The 21,507-nt window shown below is 42.5% G+C and overlaps 1 protein-coding gene across 5 annotated transcripts in view; it reads left to right on the top strand.

Moving 5' to 3' along the window:
• Positions 1–21,507, top strand: part of Tmco3 (transmembrane and coiled-coil domains 3) — a 59,112-nt gene that overhangs the window by 31,441 nt on the left and 6,164 nt on the right. For 4 of the 5 annotated variants that reach the window (XM_045145268.1, XM_045145269.1, XM_045145267.1 and 1 more), the window contains 4 exons: positions 5,822–6,008; positions 10,507–10,627; positions 13,434–13,629; positions 19,937–20,087. In XM_045145268.1, the coding sequence (XP_045001203.1) occupies positions 5,822–6,008; positions 10,507–10,627; positions 13,434–13,629; positions 19,937–20,087 (655 nt within the window). The remainder of the gene's footprint in view (positions 1–5,821; positions 6,009–10,506; positions 10,628–13,433; positions 13,630–19,936; positions 20,088–21,507) is intronic. The other variant, XM_004663422.2, reaches the window with a different exon arrangement.

Below are 21,507 nucleotides of genomic sequence, written 5' to 3'. Positions count from 1 at the left end.
AGAATGGGCATACCAGAGCCTCTAGCCACTGCACACGAACTCCATGCACATGCGCCACCTTGTGCATCTGGCTTATGTGAGTTTTGTGGAGTCAAACCAAGGTCCTTTGGCTTTGCAGGCAAACACCTTAACTGCTAAGCAATCTATCTCTTCAGCCTGAAATCATTCTTTTAAAAAATATTAAATTAAAAAAATATATTAAATTTAAGCTGGGCATGGTGGTGCACGCCTTTAATCCCTGCACTCGGGAGGCAGAGGTAGGAGGATCGCAGTGAGTTAAATTTTACTTATTTATTTTGTGTGTGTGTGTGTGTGTGTGTGTGTGTGTGTGTGTGTATGCATATGGGTGGGCTAGGGTCTTTTGCCACTGCCAGCAAATGCTAGTCTGGCTTTTACATAGGTAGCTTGGGAATTGAACACCTGGCCAGCGTACTTTGCAAGTAGACACCTTTAACTGCTAAGTTATTTCCCCAGCCTGTCAAAAAGTAAATTATTGTTAATGGTGATTGTTTGGCCAGCATATTCTTTTCAGTACTGGCAGTTGAACCCAAGGTTTCACACATCTAGTTCAGCACTTTACTACTGAGCCATATTCTCAGGTCCTTAATTTTTTTTTCCCCAATATAGGGTCTCGCTCTAGCCCAGGCTGACCTGCAGTTCATTATGTAGTCTCAGGCTGGCCTTTGAGCTCACAGCAATCCTCCTGCCTCTGCCTCCCGAGTGCTGGGATTAAAGGTATGCGCCACCATGCCTAGCTCTTAATTTTTTTATTTTTTATTTTTTGGTTTTTTGAGGTAAAGTCTTACTCTAGCCCAGGCTGACTTGGAATTCACTATGTAGTTTCAGGGTGGCCCTGAACTCACGGAGATCCTTCTATTCTACCTCTGCCTCCCGAGTGCTGGGATTAAACATGTCCAGCTACTTTTTTTATTTTAATAGTTAATCAGTTTCTACCTCTATGTGAATAGATCATGATTCATGGGGAACCAGTTAGTTTTTCTTTTTTTACTTTTTTATATTTTTATTTATTTATTTGAGAAAGGAAAGAGAATGAGAATGAATATGGGCACACAGGCCCTGCAGCCAGTGCAAGTAAACTCCAGATGCATGCTCCACCTTGTGTGCATATGACTTATGTGGGTCCTGGGGAATCAAACCGAGGTCCTTTGGGTTTGCAGGCAAGCACCTTAACTGCTAAGCCATGTCTTCAGCCCCCCACAGTTAGTTTTTTTTTTAATATTATTATTATTGGTCTTCAAGAAGGTCCTTGCTGAATACTTGTAGTGTTCAGTCCCTTAGCAGCCCTACCCTGTGTCTTTTCTTTTGTTTTCAGAAGGATGTGTCTTGGGAAAGGAAGACACAAACTCCAGATAGCCTGTGAAGCTGGCTTTGAAATGCTAGAGGATTAAAAGTTTTCCATGTTGAGTTTCTTAACTTGTACAGGGATCACTTGGGGATTGAGCTGACTGTAGGTCCAAATTGTGGGTGGTCTGTGGGTTACATTTCAAAGGTTTCCTGGGTCTCACACCAGTGGGAAGCTTCTGACTGATCCTGCCTGTTCCCAAGACATTCCCTGAGTCACTTTTGATCTAACTTTACACACCCCAGGTTGGCACTGGCCATGTGTGGGAGGCTGGGTGAGCACTCACTCAGCTGCAGGAGATGCTAGATGCTGAGGCCAGAGAAGATCCACCCTGGTGATGACCCCAGAATTCATTTAGTCTCATTGTTTCTCAAGATGTGTAAACTAGAGAGCTATAGAGAGTTAGTAATAGAAGCAAGCCTAAACTCCAGAGATAGCAAGATGCTAAAGAAGGGCTAACCCTGCTCATAGGTACAACTGCTCCCTAGAAGCTGGCTTGACCTCTAGAGTGCCTGCACGGAACATGCCTGGCACTTCCGCTTGTTGTGGCAAGAATATTCAGAAGAAAAATGGGAGTTAGCTTTAGAATACCCTTGTGATTGCCATGCACAGGAAGTAGAGAACACTAGAATCAGCTTCTGTGGATATGAGCCTCTCTACCCTTGTGTCAGGAGAGCATGACCCTAACTCAGTTCAAACCACCTGGTAGAGGATAGTGAGTAGAACTTAGACGTAGTAACCTGTTATCAATCTCTCTGATGCTCCGAGGGTGTGGCCTGGCTTGGTGATTGAAAGACTCTGATACCTTTTCTTCTGAATTAGCACAGCAGGTTGGCACTGGTCATGAAAGGGAGACTGGGTGAGTGCTCACTCAAGCTGCAGTAAAAAATCCCAACAAACAGGTTAGGATAATCTCCTGTGGTAGTTTGATTCAGGTGTCCCCAATAAACTTAGGTGTTCTGAATGCTAAGTTCCCAGCTGATGGAAATTTGAGAATTAATGCCTCATGGAGGGAGCGTATTGTTGGGGGCGGGCTTACGGGTGTTATAGCTAGTGTCCCCTTGCCAGTGTTTGGCACACTCTCCTGTTGCTATTGTCTGCCTTATGTTGGCCAGGGGGTGATGTCCACTCTCTGCTCATGCCATCATTTTTCCTGCCATCGTGGAGCTTCCCCTCAAGTCTGTAAGCCAAAGTAAACCCTTTTTTCCCCACAAGCTGCTCTTGGTCGGGTGATTTCTACCAGCAATGTGAACCTGACTGCATCACCTCCCCACCTTCCCAGTTCCTGAAGAATAAGACTAAAATTGTTATCCCAAGTCTAGAACAGGAGTGGGGAAATCACACAAACTATCGCTGTGCAAAGCCTCTGTGGGCCTCTACCTCACTGCTCTACACCTGCTCATATCCTTGGGCACTCCTTCACTTTCAGTAGACAGCCTAGAACAAGGGGACTGGTATTTTATTTTTTTAATTATTTGAGAGAGAGAGAAGATGGGTGTGCCAGGGCCTCTAACCGCTCCAAATATACTTCAGGTGCGTGTACCACCATGTGCATCTGGCTTATAGGAACTGGGGGGATTGAAACAAGGTCCTTAGGCTTTGCAGACAAGCACCTGAACCACTAAGCCATCTCTCCAGCCCAGGGACTGGTATTTATGAAACTTTGGCCTTGATTTATAGCATACAGCAGGGAGAAGACCAATGAACAAGTACGCCAGACAGAATAGGATGTGTCAGGTTGTTGGTATGCAGTCCTCATGTGTATATAAGCCTACTTCCTGTCATGTTTATTCAGCTTAAGAAAAGCTCTAGGGTTTAACTTCTGTGGTGGCTTGATTCAGGTGTCACCGTACTTAGGTGTTCTGAATGCTAGGTTCCTGGCTGATGGCGATTTGAAAATTAACACCTCCTGGAGCTAGTGTATTGTTGGGGGTGGGCTTATGAGTATTTTAGCCAGTTTCCCCTTGACACACTCTCCTGTTCCAGTTGTCCACCTTACATGGCCCAGGAGGTGATGTCTACCCTCTCCATTGTTTTCCCCTGCCATCGTGGAGCTTCCCCTGAAATCTGTAAACCAAAATAATCCCCCCCACACCTTTTTTTTTCCCAAAAAGCTACTTTTGGTCAGGTGATTAAAAAAAATTGTTTTTGTTTATTTTTATATACTTATTTGAGAGTGATAGAGAAAGAGGCAGAGAGAGAGAGAGAGAGAGAGAGAGAAAGAGAGAGAATGGGCACGCCAGGGCCTCTAGCCACTGCAAATGAACTCCAGATGCATGCACCACCTTGTGCATCTGGCTTACGTGGGTTCTGGGGAATCAAGCCTCAAACCGGGTCCTTAGGTTTCACAGGCAAGCACTTAACCACTGAGCCATCTCTCCAGCCCCTGGTCAGGTGATTTTTGCTAGCAGTGTGACTTGACTGCAACACTTCTATGTGTCTGTTGTGTTTGTCACAGTGCTAAGTGCATATTGAATATTTTAATAAATACTTGTCTGTGGAGTCACACTGCCTGGGCCTTAATTCCAGGCTCTGACACTCCTTGTCCATGTGAGTATACAGGTTACTTAACCTCTGTGTCTGTGTCTCCATTTAAAAATGAGAAGGGGAATCTGTTTCTAGGAGTTGTTCTGAGGATTCAAGTTTGTTTGTATGTATGTACACACATATGTGTAGAGGGGACAGGTCACATATGTAAATGACCTATACTTAGTGCTCCACATATAGATTCTGTATCTGTGGATTCAGCCAACTGTAGATCAAACATATTTAGAAAACATTCCATCTGAACACAAAAAGTGTTTCCTTTCCTTTTTTAAAATTTATTTTTAAATTTTTTGAGAGAGAGAATTGGCACATCAGGGCCTCAGCCACTGTACTCAAACTCCAGATGCTTGTGCCACCTAGTGGGCTTGTGTGACCTTGCGCTTGCCTCACCTTGATGTGTCTGGCTTCTGTGAGATCTGGAGAGAGATTGAACATGGGTCTTAAGTTTCAGAGAGAGGGAATGGGTGTGCCAGGGTCTCCAGCCACTGTAAACGAACTCCAGAAACATGTGCTAGATTGTGCATCTGGTTTATGTAGGTCCAGGGGAATCAAACTTGGGTCTTTAGGTTTCACAGGCAAGTGCCTTAATTGCTAAGCCATTTCTCCAGCCCTTTTTCCTTTTATTAATTCTTTAATCAAATATGCAAACTATTTGCATAGCATTTCCTTATATTAAGACATATAAGTCATCTAGTGATGATTTAGACTCTGTAGGAGAGTGTACATAAATACAACACATTTCTTATAGAAGAATTTGCACATGGAAGAATTTTTTTAATATTTATTTTTGAGAGAGGGAGGGAGAGAATGGGCACATCAGGGCCTCTAGCCACTGTAAGTGAACTCTAGGCACATGTGCCAACTTGTGCATCTGGCTTACATGGATACTGGAGAATCAAACCTGGGTCCTTAGGCTTCATAGGCAAGTGCTTAAACTGGCTAAACCATTCCTCTAGCCAGTTTTTGGTTTTTGTTGTTGTTGTTGTTTGTTTTTGAGAAAGGATCTTATTGTAGCCCACATTGACCTGGAACTCACTCTGCCTCAAAGTCATGGCAGTCTTCCTACCTCAGCCTTCTGGGTGCTAGCATTGAAGAAGTAAGCCACCATGCCTGGCCATAGAAGGATTTTTGTATCTGGTAAGGCATTTTCAACCAATACCCCAGACACTGAGAAATGACTGTACATTGTATATGTTTTTTTAAAATAATTTATTTATTTGAGAGAGAGGAAGGGGGAGAGAGAGAAAAAAAAATGGGCACACCAGGGCCTCGAGCCACTGCAAATGAACTCCAGATGCATGCACCCCCTTGTACATCTGGCTTACATGGGTCCTGGAGAATCGAACCGAGATCCTTTTGCTTTGCAGACAACTGCCTTAACTGCTAAGCCATCTCTCCAGCCCCTGTGCATGTGTTTTATTTAAAAGCCTGAAATGAATGAGTGTTGTGTCCATAGTGGCTGTGTATATGGCTGAGCTGCTTCCCAAAAGATCAGGTCTTGGACTGGAGAGATGGCTTGGTGGTCCAAGTTTGATTCCCTAGTACCCATAGAAAGTCAGACACATAAAATGGTGCATGTATCTGGAGTTTGTTAGCAGTGGCAAAAGTTCCTGTTGTACTTGTATTCTTTTTGAGTATATTTATTTATTTGAGAGAGACAGTGAGTATGGGCACACCAAACTCCAGATACATGTGCCACTTTGTGCATGTGGCCTTACATGGGTACTAGGGAATTGAATCCAGGCTGTCAGGCTTTGCAAGCAAGCACTTTTAACCACTGAGTCATCTCTCCAACCCAGTAAATGTATTAAAAAAAAAAAAATCATCTCTCAGTAAACTTGTGAGCTCTGATTATAGTCCAGTGATAGGCTGCTGTCACTGAGATGTGCATAAATATGTGTTCTCTTCAAGGTGTGGAAGATATCTTTACAAGGACCATGTTACATGACACTGTTGATGATTGCTTTTGGCTTATTGTGGGGTCACTTTCTGCAGATTAGACCCACTCAGAGTGTCTTCATTTCTACTTGTTTGTCCTTATCAAGCACACCCCTGGTGTCCAGGTTCCTCACGGGCAGTGCCCGAGGCGATAAAGAAGGTAGGTGACAGCATGTTCTAAGTATTTGTGTAGTTAATTCTCATGTGTGAGAAATTCACAATTGGGGAACCTTGAGGGGAAATTACAAGTCTTCCTTGTCCTCAGGACTGGCTAGATGTTGCAGGTGTGGACTCTGCTCATCAAGGGCCTGGCCTGCCTGTGAGCTCAGTGCCTCCAGTTCTCTGCTGGATTAAGAGAAACACTTAAGGGCTGGAAAGATGGTTTAGCGGTTAGGGCACTTGCCTTCGAAACCTAAGGGCCAAGGTTCAGTTTTCCAGAACCCACATATGCCAGATGCAAATGGTGGCACATGTATGTGGAGTTTGTATGCAGTGGCTAGAATCTGTGGTGCACCCATTCATATTCTTTCTCTCTCTGTGTGTCTCTCAAATAAATCAATACATACATATATGTATATTATTTATTTAAAGAGAGAAACACTTAACATAGTTTGAGATCCTGAAAGAAACTGGGCCAAGATCAGAAGAAACTGGTCTACACTGCACAGTGTACTGGAAGTAGCTTGTTGAAGAGGCTGGTATCACTGTTACTTTAATTGTGACACATTTGTACAAATTTTCCTACAAAAATAAGTTGCTTTAGCAAGGTAGGAATATCAGGTTATGGCACTTGGCTTAGTTTCATCTGGTATGTTGATATCCCTATGTCATTGCTTTGTGTAGTAAGACCAGAGCAACAGGAAGTGGTCATGGGCAGCCTTGTCACTCGGCTCTGTGTCTTTGACAGTGTCAAACATTTTTACAAATCCTTGTCTATGAGGTAATTGTTTTGTTCCTATTTATTTGGGCTTTCTTTGTTGTTGTTGTTTTGAGGTAGCGTCTTGTTCTAGCTCAGGCTGACCTGGAATTCACTCTGTATTCTCAGGGTGGCCATAAACTCTCAGCAATCTTCCTACCTAGATCTCCCAGGTGCTAGGATTAAAGGCATGTGCCACCACACGTGGCCCTCTTATTTGTTTTTTTGTTTTGAGGTAGGGTCTCCCTCTAGCCCAGACTTACCTGGAATTTACTATGTAGTCTTAGGGTGACCTACCTTAGCCTCCTGAGTTCTGGGATTAAAGTATGTACCACCACACCCAGCTTTGTTCTTATTTTTTAAAGTTTATTTATTTATTTGATAGAGAAAGAGGTGGAGAGAGCGAGAGAGAGTGAGTTGAGTATGTGCGTGCCAGGGCCTCTAGCCATTGCAAACGAACTCCAGATGCATGTGCCCTCTTGTGCATGTGGCTTACATGGGTCCTGAAGAGTCAAACCTGGATCCTTTGCCTTTGCAGGAAAATGCCTTAATCGCTAAGCCATCACTCTAGCCCTTGTTCTTATTTTTTAAAGTAAAATACAAGGTGCAAAGTATCATAGCAAGTTTACACTAATACCCTCAGCACACAGGAGTAGAAGAGAAAATGTGAAAAGAAAACCAAGGAGGTGTTGTTGACCCCGACACTGAGACTAAAGCTGTTGTGCTTGACATAGAGGGCCTTGTGAAGTAATGAGTGGAGCTGGCCATGAGCCTCCTGAGCTGGAGACTGGAGCCCTGGAGTTTCAGCAGGCCCATACTGAGTACACTAATGGTGTGATCTAGGGATAGGGGTCTTACTAGTGAGTGACACTCAGAAACTGACGACTTCTGTGGCCCACAAGACATGGTTACAGCCACTTCTTGGGTGACCCAAACAGCTGCCACTGCCCTAGTGACTACATGTGTGGTAGTCTTACAGGGATTTATGTATCCCTATTGCTGATATTTAGGCTACCACCCTTCCCTGAGAAACCTAGATAGGACCATCTGGGACCAAGGGAGACAGGCAGGGTCAATATGGGGCCAGGGATGAAGAGCGAAGCAGCTTGTGACAGGTTGACTTCCCTGAGATGCTTGCACATGAAGAAATCTACTAGAAAAATCTGTGTGAGGCTCATCATCAGTGTGAGACCCTCCTTCATAAGAAAACACACTAGAGACTTAAAAATTAACATGTTTGGGGCTGGAGAGATGGCTTAGAGGCTAAGCACTTACCTATGAAGCCTAAGGACCCTGGTTCGAGGCTCTATTCCCCAGGACCCACATTAGCCAGATGCACGAGGGGGCGCACACATCTGGAGTTTGTTTACAGTGGCTGGAGGCCTTGGCATGCCCATTCTCTCTCTTATCTGCCTCTTTCTGTCTGTCACTCTCAAATAAATAAATAAATAAAAATTAAAAAAATTTTAAAAAGTGAACACATTTGGATGACCAGAAATGTCCAGACAGGTTTCATATCTTTATAGTTGGATCAGACACCAAGCACAGAATAGACTAGAAGTGGGAAAGAATATTCAAGCTGCATGCACATGAGGAGAACATGGCTGGTAATTTTCCAGAAGTGGAAAAAGATATAAGTCCTTAGATTTAAAATATATCTCTAAAACAATGGGGAAAAGAAAAATTTGTTCATTCTAATTGTGTCAGAATACAGAAACAAAGCATATAGAGAAATCCTGGCACCCTTCAGAATAGACAGATGGTCTAAAGGAATAGCACACATGTATTCTGTGAAACCATGTTGTGGGAGATGGTGAGAAATGCCTCTCTGCTGGGGAAGACAGGTCATAGTTGGCCACAGAAATGTGACTGAGAGTGGGGCAAGTGAAGGTGTTTTCTGACATCCCCAAGTCCTTTACCATAGGATGGACATGGCAGGAAGCTCAGAACCAGGAAAGTGTGGTTGGGAAAGCAGCAAGAAACATGGGACTCAGGACTGGAGATATGGTTTAGTGGTTAAGGTGCTTGCTTACAAAGCCTAAGGACTCAGGATTGACTCCTCATACCCACGAAAGGCAGATGCATATGGTAGCACATGCATCTAGAGTTCACTTACAGTGGTTAGAGACCTGGGTGTACCCATTCTGTCTTCCTCCTTCTCTCATAATACATAAAAATATTTAGCTAGAGGGCTGGTGAGATGGTTTATTGGTTAGGGTGTTTGCCTGTGAAGCCAAAGGACCCAGGTTCCATTCCCCAGGACCCAGTAAGCCAGATGCACAAGGGACACGTGTGTGGAGTTCATTTGCAGTGGCTCTAGGCCCTGGTGTGCCCACTCTCTGTCATCTCCCCCCCCCCCGCTTGCAAATAAATAAATATAAATAAAAAATTATTTTAAAAATATTTACACACTGGGCATGGTGGCACATGTCTTTAATCCCAGCACTCAGGAGGTGGAGGTAGGAGGATTGCTGTGAGTTCAAGGATACCCCGAGACTACATAGTGAATTCCAGGTCAGTCTGGGCTAGAGCAAGACCCTACCTTGAAAAAACACCACAAAAACATTAACCAGGCATGGTTGTGTATGCCTTTAATCCAAGCAGAGGTAGGAGGATTGCAGTGAGTTTGAGGCTACCTTGAGACTATATAGTAAATTCCATGTCAGTCTGGGATAGAGGAAGACCTTGTGAAAAAACAGGAAAAAAAAAGAAAAAGAAAAAGAGACATGGGATTCAATTCCATATTTGGTAATAATTTAATTGTGACCTGCTAGGAAAGGAAACAGTTTGTATTTTTATTTAATTTAATTAATTTATTTATTTATTTATTTGGGAGAGGAGGGAGAGAGGGGAAGAGGCAAATAAAGAATGGGTGCATCATGGCCTCCAGCCACTGCAAACAAACCTCCGACACATGTGCCACCTTGTTCATCTGGCGTATGTGGGTTCTGGGAATCAAACCTGGGTTTTTAGGCTTCACAGGCAAGTGCCTTATCCTGCTAAGCCATTTCTTCAGCCCTTGTATTTTTTTTTAAAGACTACACATAATGAAAAGGTTGAAGATGACACTCAGGAATACTTTGACAGGATGTTTATACTTAAATGTGTTGAAAGTGATGCATCTGTCACATAAGTAGGGGGAGATAAGTTTAAAAAAAAAGAACTTCAGGATCTGAGAATGGGGCTCAGTTGGCAGAATGCTTGCCTAGCATGCATGAAACCTTGGGTTCTATCCCTAGTGCTACACAGACTAAGCATGGTGGCTCAGGTGTGTTATCCCAGCGTTTAGGAGGTAGTGGTAGGAGGATGAGAAGTTCAAGGACATCCTGAGCTGCACGCTGAGTTGGAGGCCAATCTGAGCTGGTAACTGTATCTCAAAAACAAAGCTAGTCATGTGGTACATGCCTTTAATCCAGCACTTGGGAGGCAGAGGTAGGAGGATCACCATAAGTTTGAGACCACCTTGATATTACAAAGTGAATTCCAGTTCAGCCTGGGCCACCATGCTTACCTGAATTATTTTGGAAATGTGTCAAGACCTGTTTCGTTTTGTTGGTTTGCAAGTTAGGATCTCACTCTAGCCCAGGCTGCTCTAGAACTCACTCTGTAGTCCCAGGCTGGCCTTAAACTCAGCAATCCTCCTTTCTCCTGAGTGCTGGGATTAAAGGCGTGTGTCACTGTGCCCAGCAACTAAGATACTTTTCAATTGTTGATCTTTTGTTCTGAGAAGCTGTGTTTCTAGCAGGTGACATTGACTACAGTACAGTGCTGCTCGGCATGCTGGTGATGCAAGATGTGCAGCTGGGGCTGTTCATTGCTGTCATGCCAACGCTCATACAGGCAGGAGCAAGCACGTCTTCTAGGTGAGTGTTTTATACACTATGTTTTCTTGTCCAGCTTAAAATTGTTTATTAAAATGCCATGCAGTACCTTTCTCAGGATGACACCTGGGGCTTCTGCATTTGTTTGATCCATATGGAGGGAGAAGTCAACTGGGAAAACTTACCATTTGTCCAGAAAGCTGTGGATGTTGTACAGCTAAATACCTCTGGGAACACCAACCAGGAACCCTAGTTTAAAAGTATCTGGAATACTACAGAACGAACAGTAAACATGTGTGGGTGGGACTGCAAGCTTGACCTTGCCTTGAGAGATTGACTGTAACTTATGCATATAAATATTGGACTTTCTGTCCAGAGTCCATGTTTATAACACCTCTGATGGCAGTGTTAGAACTAGTTTTAAAAAATTAATAGACTTTCTTGAAATCAGATCCATTTCGAGTTACTAAGACCTGTCTTTGCTTCTTTATTTCTTCCTTTTAAATTTATGTGCTTTCTCTTTTCGCTTGTGTGCCACACTGGCTGGAGCACCAAGATATTTCTACATGGCTTGCATAGAGTATGTCCTGCCTGGTGCTTAGTCTCAGGAGAAATGTTCAGTCTTTTACCACTAAGTATGCCTTAGCTATAGGTCTCTCAGATGTTCTTTGTTGAGTTGAGTAAGTTTTTCTGAAGGTTTTTATATTTGTTTTTACTTTAAAAAATAATTTTATTGACTTATTTGCAAGGTGAGACAGAGAGATAAAAATAGAGAGAATGAGGATGGGTATGTCAGAGCCTCCAACCACTGCACATGAACTCCAAATGCATGTGCCACTTTGTGTATCTGGATTTATGTGGGTACTGGGGAATTGAACCTGTTCTTCTGTTTTTCAAGATAGGGTTTCATTAAGAGGCCAATTTGGCCTGAAACTCTGGATTCTCCCACCTCAGCCTTGTGAGTACTGGGATTTCAGGAGTGCACCACCACACTGGTCTAGGGTTTTTATCATAAGTGGGCATCAGGCTTTGTCAGAGGCTTTTTCTGTACCAATTAGTATGATTATATAAAGTTTTCTTCCTTAGCTAGTTGACATAGTGGGTCAGGTTGGTTTTCAAATGTTGAACAATCTTGCATCCCTAGGATAACTCCCGTGTTCATAGTGTGTGTAATTCTTACGCTTTGCCATTAAGGTCGTAAAATGAATTAGACTTCTCTTTTGTGTTTCTAGGCAAACATATCAAATATAAATGTTTGAGGGTTCTTTTGTGAAGCTGTTTGGGTCTTGAGTTTCCTCTTTGGGGATATTAGTTGCAGGGCTGTTGAGTCACTACCTCACTTGGTTGAACATGGTTTAGCTCTTCAGAAAAATGTTCCACTTCCTCAAGTCATTTCTGTGTGTCACCTAGCTGTTGTCCTTCACTGGCTTTTTGAAGTCTGCAGCATCTGCACTGACAGTGTATTTTATTCCTGCCAGTTCTTTATGCTTGCTTTAGGTTTATTTTGCTCTTCTTTTTCTAGTGTCTTATGAACTTAGATTATTGATTGAAACCTTCCTTCTTTGTGGAGAATGAATAGGTTTCTAAGAAGTCATGTAGGGGAAGAGGACAGCAACCTAGTCCAGTGGTGGTCCCAGTGCTGGCCCATACCCTGATTTCTCCCAGGCCTGGTGTTAGAGAAGCCTAGTCAGGATTGCAAGGAGGCCTATAGGACCTTCATTCAGGAACAGTGAAAGTTTCATCCCTTTAGAGCTCTCCTTTTTTTACAAATGTGGCTCTTTCCATATGACTGTAGTATTTTCCACTAGCATGTGCTGATACTCATTGGGGACTGCCAAGTCCAGTTCTATCCTAAGTCCTCTATGTCACTGTGCAGCAATCGGACATTGTATATCTATCATTCTTTTATACCAGTGTACAGTAATGGATCCTTTTGGTATTCATATGGGTTTCTTCCACTGAGAAAGAAAACTTTTACATCATAATTTTGGCCTAGTGATGGATAGCTGAGTCTAAATGTATGTTACTGAAGGTACTAAAATGTGCAGACGTGCCTTTCTGGTGACAACGCCAGGTTGAGTAGGCTAAGTCTATAATATGCCCTGAAATCTGAATAGTATTTTCTAATGAGCTTAGTAAAGAATTTTTTCTTTTTCTTTTTTTTTTTCCCCCTGAGGTAGGGTCATCTTACTGTAGCCCAGGAAGACCAGGAATTCACTATGTAGTCTCAGGCTGTCCTCAAACTTACAGTGATCCTCCTGCCGAGTGCCAGGATTAAAGACATGTACCACCAGGCCCACCCAAAAGAATTACTTTTACAGCCAGACATGGTGGTCCACACTTCAAATTCCAGTACTCCTTAGTAAGACTGTCTCAAAAACATTTTTTTAAATGAAACAATAAGAAAAAAGAATCAGATCAATAAATATAAATTTAAATAAAGAAATATTTTCTTTATGCCTAAATACTAGACATATATTCCAGAGTTGGGCTTGGCATCAGTAATGTTTTACAGAAAGTCATAGAAATTCTGCCACCTGCTTCTGACAGTGAAGCCATACTATGAGGTTAAGAGCAACTCTCTCCTTACCAAGAACACAGTAGCATCCACAGCGAGAGGAAAGTTATCAGTCAGTAGTTTTTACATCCTAGAAAATGTATTTGCTCCAAAGCATAGAATACAAAGCAGCCACATAATATCTTTTAGCTTTTGTAAATAAAAAATGTGTGTGATTCAGGTAACTTATTTTGTAACATGTAAAAGCAAAACATTTAAAGATTATTTATAGGTCTTAGATAAATATGTTTGGAGGTAAAATAATGTGCCTTTCTTTCTTTTCTTTCCTAGCATTGTCATGGAAGTACTGCGAATACTGCTCCTGGTGGGGCAGATCCTTTTTTCACTAGCTGCTGTTTTTCTTTTATGTCTTATTATAAAGACTTATCTCATAGGACCATATTATCGAAAGCTGCATATGGAAAGCAAAGGGAGCAAAGAAATCCTAGTCCTAGGAGTATCTGCTTTCATCTTTTTAATGTTGGCGGTAATTCTCAAATATTCGTATGTTATTTATATGATCTTGTTTACAATCTGTCTCACTGGAGCTTGTGATCTTTTCGTTTAATAGTGGTTTAAATATTTGAAACATTAGCATATTTCATTTGATCCATGGTTTATTGTGCCATAGCTAAACCTATTTTACTTCACTGATCTGCTAAGCACTTTTTGAAAATATGATTTGTGAGTGATGCATTTTAAAAACAAATCTGTGGTCATGAAAAGCTACATAAACCCATAACTGTTGTAAGCTTTTACACAGCTATGCATTTGAAATAGTGGATTAAGTTTAAAGCTATGTTTGGTGATGACAAGCTAGTTTGCAGTATAACTTCTGTTGCCATAGTGGGAAAGTTTTACATTTTTTTTTGTTTGTTTGTTTTGTTTTGTTTTTTAAAATTTGGAAAATAGCTGGTATGGTGGTGCATGCTTTTAATCCCAGCACTCAGAAGGCAGAAGTAGAAGGATCACCATGAGTTTGAGGCCAGCCTGAGACTACATAGCGAATTCCAGGTCAGCCTGGGCTAGAGTAAAACCCTACCTCAAAAAGAAAAAGAAAAAAAGCTTCTCATTAAGAAGACAAACTTTAAAAAAACAAATTAAAAAAAAAAAAAGAACTTTTTTGTTGGGGCTAGAGAGATGGCTCAACAGTTAAGGAGCTTTCCAGCAAAGCCTAAGGACCCATGTTTAACTCCAGATCCCACATAAGCTAGACACGTAAGAGTGAGGCAAACACAAGGTCACATATGCCCACTAGGTGGCACAAGTGTCTGGAGTTTGATTACAGTGGCTGAGGCCCTGGTGCACCAATTCTCCCTCTCTGTCTGTCTCTCTCACACACACAAATAAATAAATAAATATTTTTTTTTAAAAAAAAAAGCTTTTTGTCTGAACGGATGGCTTAGCGGTTAAGGTATTTGCCTGCAAAGCCAAAGGACGCTGGTTCAATTCCAAAGACCCATGTAAGCCAGATGCGTAAGGTGGTATGTACATCTGGAGTTCATTTGCAGTGGCTGGAGGCCCTGGCATGGCCCTTTTCTCTGATTCTCTCAAATAAATAAAAATTTAAGCAAAAAAACAACTTTATTGACAGCTTTCATGTATATATAAAATAAGCAATGATAGTTCCTTCCCCTCCCTCACTTCCCCCCTCACAAATTTACCCTCCATCAAATCTCCTTCCCCCTCTCAATTAGTCTCTCTCTTATTTTGATGTCACCCTCTTTTCCTCCTATTATGAAAATCTTGTGTAGGTAGTGCCAGGCACTATGAGGTCATGAATATCCAGGCCATTTTGTGTCTGGGAGATTACATTGTAAGGAGCCCTACCCTTCCTTTGGCTCCTACATTCTTTCTGCCACCTATTCTGCAATAAACCCTGAGCCTTGGAAGGTGTGATAGAGATGTCTTAGTGTTGGACACTCCTCTGGAGCACAAGCTTTTCATGAAGAGTGAGGAGAAGGCCCCAAGACACCCTTAAGTAGACTAAATAGTAACAGCATACCACCATCCACTTTATTTTGTAACCCAGAAGTTGTGCAGGTTTTATCCCAGAGAAATAAAGACATACATTCACTCAGAAACTGTACATGAGTGTTCATAGCAGCTGTATTTGTATTGCCCAAAAATAATCCAAACATTCTTCAAGGAGTGAATGTTAAGATCATGACATGTCCATGTCAGGAATGCTTCTGATACATCTCTAGAGAGCCATGCAAAATGAAAGATGTGAGTCCTGAAGGCTGCATAATGACTTAATGAGTCCATTTGTGTTATACTTTTAAAATGGCAATTTCAGAAATTAAGGCAGGAAGTACCAGAAATTTGGAGGTGGGCAGGGACTGGTAGATAGCCTAGCTGAGCCGCTGGGCTGAGTTTGGGAGAATGCTTCCCTTGGGAGTCTTTAAGTGTTCTTCCTATAACTGTGCATCATGGTTTATTTTTCTCAGAATTAAAGTTTTCCTCCTTTTTAAAAAGTAAATTAGTGGTTTCTTTTTAAATTTACCTGTTTGTTTTAAAGCAGAAAGAGAGAGAATGGATGTGCCAGGGCCCCTTGCCACTATAAATGAACTCCAGACACATGTGAATCTGGCTTTATGTGGGCACTAGGGAATAGGACCTAGGCTGTCAGGCTTTGCAAGCAAGCGCCACTAACTGCTGAGCCATCTCTCCAGCCCATTAAGTTATTTCTTTATGTATAGTGTTATGGTTTAAATCCTTGGAGAAGGGCTGGAGAGATGGTTTAGTGATTAAATGCTTGCCTGTGAAGCCTAAGGACCCCGGTTAGAGGCTCAATTCCCCAGGACCCACATTAGCCAGATGCACAAGGCGGCGCACGTGTCTGGAGTTCGTTTGTAGTGGCTGGAGGCCCTGGTGTGCCCATTTTCTCTCTCTATCTGCCTCTTTCTCTCTCTGTCTGTTGCTCTCAAATAAATAAATAAAAAGTAACAAAAAATTTAAATCCTTGAAGTCCAAGGTTTACCTCTGCCCAAAGGTATTCCTGATAATTGTAAATATTTCAAGAATGTGGTTTGCTTACAATTTTACAATGTTTTACCATTACAGAGTATTTTCTTCTTGAAGGTAACTTCTAGCAAAGCTGTGTTATCTGGGAGGGGTCCATGTTGCCTTCCCAAAGGTCACTTGAGCTAGAGTTACTCTTCATTGGTACTTGATTTTTCCTCTGTGCATTTGACAGTATGTATGTTGAGCACCTGCTGTCAGGTGCCAGGTCCAGCAGAAGGTGTTAGCATTTTGCATGTCAGAAATTTTTAGAGTTCATGCTGTGGTTTCAAGTTAGGAGTGGTGTAGTGCAGTTGCTCTTCATTCTCTTCCATGGTTGAAACTGGACTTCATTTCTAGGAGAAGTGCTGAGCCATAGAACACATATATGCTTACTGTCAGTGTTATTGCTGGTTTGCCCAAAATAATCATCCGGATTTGTGGTAAAAACATTAATGGGTAACCCAGTGTTCCACATCCTCATTAACACCTATGTTGTCTATGTCTTTAATCTCAGCTTTTGTGTTGGTATTAGTGACATCTCACTGGGCCATTTTCTGTCTGGATGATTGCATTGAAAGGAGTCCTACCCTTCCTTTGGTTCTTGCATTCTTTCTGTCACCTCTTCTGCAGTGGACCCTGAGCCTTGGAAGGTGTGATAGAGATGTCTCAGTGCTGAGCACTCCTCTGTCACTTCTTCTCAGCACTGTGGTGCCTTCTGAGTCATCCTAGCAGTCACTGACATCTGAAAACAGAAGCTTCTCCACCCAAGAGTGAGAGTAGCATTAATATGTGGATATGAACATTAAGAAAAGTGCTTACAGGCTGGAGGGATGGCTTAGTGGTTAAGATATTTGCCTGCAAAGCCAAAGGACCCAGGTTCAATTCCCCAGGACTCACGTTAGCCAGGTGCCCAAGGGGACTCATGCATCTGGCATTCGTCTGCAGTGGCATGCCCAGTCTCTCTTTGTCTTTCTCCCTCTTTCTCTGTCAAATAAATAAATTTTTTAAAATTATATATATATAAGAGAGAGAGAGAGAGAGAGAGAGAAAAGTGCTTACAAGGCATTTTGGTGAACATAATGTATGTGTAGTATATGCCTTTAGCCAGACAACAACAGGCATTACTCCCCTAGGGCTCATGACCTTCCCTGGCATAGGCTTTTGATTAGGTTTTCAGTACCAGGCTTATATTCCCTCTTGTGGAGCAGGCCTCCAGTCTAATTAAAGAGCATTTGGTTTTCCTCATAACAGACATGTCACTATTGCACCCATTGGATCATTTGTCCTGGCTGGCAAACTTAAGTCTTACAATGTCCAGTTTTAAGGGCAATTTTTTGGATTTTGGAAATAGGGTCTCACTGTAGCTCAGGCTGACCTGGAATTCACTATGTAGTCTCAGGGTGGCCTCAAATTCATGGCGATCCTCCTACCTCTGCCTCCTGAGTGCTAGGATTAAAGACCTGTGCCACCATGCCTGGCATAAGGGCAACTTTTTTAAAAAAATATTTATTTATTTGGAGTCAAATATACTACTTTTTAGTTTTTTTGAGGTAGGGTCTCACACTCTAGCCCAGGCTGACCTGGAATTCACTATGTAGTCTCAGGGTGGCCTTGAATTCACAGTGATCCTTCTACCTCTGCCTCCCGAGTGCTGGGATTAAGGCGTGTGCCGCCATGCCTGGCTTAGATATACTACTTTTGACCATAATGTCCTCCTCATATACACTTCTAAAAGCCACAGGTTTAATAAGTCTTTTCCCATTTTTCTATAATATAACCTTGAAATCCAAGTAGCTGTGTTGTGTGTGGAGTGTATAGTATGTGCTTGCATGTGCATATATTTCAGTTAGTGCATGCTTGTGTCTATGTGTGTGGTATACATGCACCTGTATGTTCTTTCAAATTCATGTGGATGATGTATGGAGATGTGGGTATGAATGTGCTGGTATGTTTGTGTATGCATGTCTGCCAGTGTGTCTGTATAGGATATGGGTGGATGTGGCTGTGTGGGGGTGCTTTTGTGCATGCATGGATCCTTGTATATGTGTGTGGCTGTGTTTCTGATCCTTTCCCACCTTGTATTTTGATCTGGTCACCTCTCACCCTGGTAGCACCCTTGTCTCAGCTTGGTTCTCTGTCAGGATTGTCATGGTATGTGCATGGTCTCTTCAGGCTCTCCTTAAATGTTGAGGTTACACTTGTTGTTTTTTTTTTTTTTTGTCATTATACAAATACTGACAACTTCCATACATTCTCACAATATACCATGATCATAATCCCCTCCCCCCACCCCTTTCTCCCATCTCCTGTATCCCCCCTCCACTGAATCCCTTTTTCCCAAGTAGTCCCTGTTCTATTTTGATTTCATTAAAAAAATTTTTTTTTTTTTAATTTGAGAGAGGCACAGACAGACACAGAGAGAGTGGGCACAACAGGGCCTTTTGCCACTACAAATGGTTTCCAGATGCATGTACTACTTTGTGCATCTGGCTTTATGTGGCTACTGAAGAACTTAACCCAGGCCATCAGGCTTTGAAAGCAAGCGTCTGTAACTCAGTCATCTCTCCAGCCCAATTTCATTATTTTTTTTTACATCCTATTATGTAGTTAATGTAAGCCACTGTGAGGTCATGAATGTCACAGTCACTTTGTGCTGGAAGATAGTACAAGCACTCCTCCAATTCCTTTAGCTCTTATTTTCTTTCCACCACCTCTTCCACAATGGTCCCTGAACCATGGAGGCCTGATAGAGACATCTCATTTGGTGCTGAACACTCCACTGACTCTTTTTCCCAGCACTTTAATGCATTTTGAGTCTCCCTAGTGGTCACCATCATCTGAAAAGAAAAGCAAGAAATAAGTCTTCAGCTCTGTGCTTAACAGAATTAGAATAAAATAACTGATACATTCTCTCTGATCCCATTCACTTGCTTACTTCTTTTTTTTAATTTTTGTTTTTATTTGAGACAGAGAGGAAGAGAGAGAAAGAGAGGAGAGCGAATGGGCACACCAGGGCCTCCAGCCACTCTGCAAATGAACTCCAGATGCTTGCACCCCCTTGTGCATCTGGCTTACATGGGATCTGGAGAATCGAACCTGGGTTCTTAGACTTCGCAGGCAAACACCTTAACCACTAAGCCATATCTCCAGCCCACTGTTTACATTATTAAAAGTTATAGCCGGGCATGGTGGTGCACGCCTTTAATTCCAGCACTCGAGAGGCAGAGGTAGGTGGATCATTGTGAGTTTAAGGCCACCCTGAGACTACATAGTGAATTCCAGGTCAGCCTGGGCCAGAGGGAGACCCTCGGAAAAAAAAAAAAAAAAAAAAAGTTATCCCTTCTAGGTTTGTGGAGACTTGGTGGTGGTTGCTTTTTCTACAAGACTTGAAGTTGAACAGAATCAGTTTTAGTGCCAGAGACTGGCTATTCCCTGATTCAGGTAGAGAAACTATATAGCAAATATTCAAAATAGATTTTGAAAAAAATCCTCACTCAACAATATGACAGCACTCTACAAAAGTGACTATTTGAAATATTTAAAAATTTCTCTCCCAATGTGATTAATTCAGATAATGTTCATCTCTGTGTATGGTCTCTCAGGCCACCCATAGGCTGCTGTTGGGCATCAAAGAAGATCCCGTGTTTCAGTGGTGGTGCTGAGCGCTAGCTATTGTCACTGTTCATTGTGTGCTTCTGTGGGGTTGTGGCTGTGAAAATCCCCCAGTGGGAAGTGTGACTCGGCAGCTCTATGTGTTCCTGTGTGAAGCTGGTCCTCCTCATCCTCAGGTCACAGAGCTATTGGACATCTCTATGGAGCTGGGCTGCTTCCTGGCTGGAGCACTGGTCTCTTCTCAAGGGCACATGGTCACCGAGGAGATCATGGCTTACATCGAGCCTATCCGTGACTTCCTGGCCATCATCTTCTTCACATCCATCGGTATTTACCTCTGTGTTCTAATTGTGTTTATTGAGCGTATACAGGTCAGTTATGTTTGTTTGTAAATATACTTTTTTTTTTAACATTTTTTATTGACAACTTCTGTAATTATAGATGATAAAATCATGATCATCCTCTCCCGTCCCCCACTTCCCCTTCACAAATCCACTCTTCATCATATCCCTTCCCCCTCTGTAAATATACTTTTATAGAGTCTGAGGAGAAATCTTACTTTAAAAGAGCAAAAATAGGCAAAAGAGAATGAGATCAGTTGATTGCTTATCATGCTTGTCATGATCTACAGGTGTGCACATCTGTAGGCCATTAAAGATGACCTTCAGAGGGGCCAAGTTTCATCCTCAGGACCCATTGCTGGGGACTCTGGGGGTTCCCTGATAGACCATAGGAATTCACTAAGGTGGCTGCTCTGGAAGCTCAGGTGGCTGGTGTGGAGGAGTATCCTAACTCACTCTGGCTTCTCTCTGCTTAGTACTTTATATAGTATGGAACGTACATGTGCTTTGCTGTGGTGTGCAGATTCAGTGCAATCCCTAGAAGGTGTGGAAACTAACAGCTGGTCCCGAGATTTATGTGGAAATAGAAAGGGCTATGCATTGCCATGTTAGTCTTGATGGAGAGGCACCTAGTGGGAGGCCCAGAACCTTAACAGGGATGAAACAGGATGGTTTCACCAGCCAGCTTAGTGCTCTGATGCCAGGGCACTGACTGACATTTGGTTCATCTTCTGTCCTCTGTGGACCCCTCTCCGTTCCTTTTTTGTGCACATCAGTTTCACTCTGTGACACCCACTGAACATGCTGACAGCCTGCCAGTTCTGACTTCCCAACCTTCCATTCCCACTTGCTGATCCACTTTCTTTTAGGCAGGGTCTAATAAAATTGATGAAGTTCTGGGCTGGACAGATGGCTTAGTGGTTCAGGTGCTTGTCTGCAATGTCTGAGGACCGGGTTTGATTCCCCGGTACCCATGTAAAGCCAGATGCACAAAGTGGCATATGCATCTGGAGTTCATTTGCAGTGGCTAGAGGCTCTGGCTCGCCTATTCTCTCCCTCCCCTTTCCACTGGATCTGCTTCATTCTCTCTGTCAAATAAATAATTTTTTTTTATTTTACTTACTTATTTGAAAGTGAGAAAGAGAGAACGAGGCAGATAGAGAGAGAATGAGTATGCCAGGGCCTCCAGCCACTGCAAATGAACTCCAGATGCATGTGCTACTATGTGCATCTGGCTTATGTGGGTACTGGGAAATCAAGCCTTGAATCTGGATCCTTAGGCTTCACAGGCAAGCTCTTAACTGCTAAGCCATCTCTCCAGCCCCTAAATAAAGTATTTTTAAAAATTGACAAGGTTCTGTCCAACCCACTTCAAATTTCCCCAGGTCATCTGGCTAGAGTATGTG

The sequence above is a fragment of the Jaculus jaculus genome, chromosome 3 (genome assembly GCF_020740685.1).
Source record: "Jaculus jaculus isolate mJacJac1 chromosome 3, mJacJac1.mat.Y.cur, whole genome shotgun sequence".
Taxonomy (NCBI): Eukaryota; Metazoa; Chordata; class Mammalia; order Rodentia; family Dipodidae; genus Jaculus; species Jaculus jaculus.
This window is presented reverse-complemented; position numbering and strand designations above follow the sequence as displayed.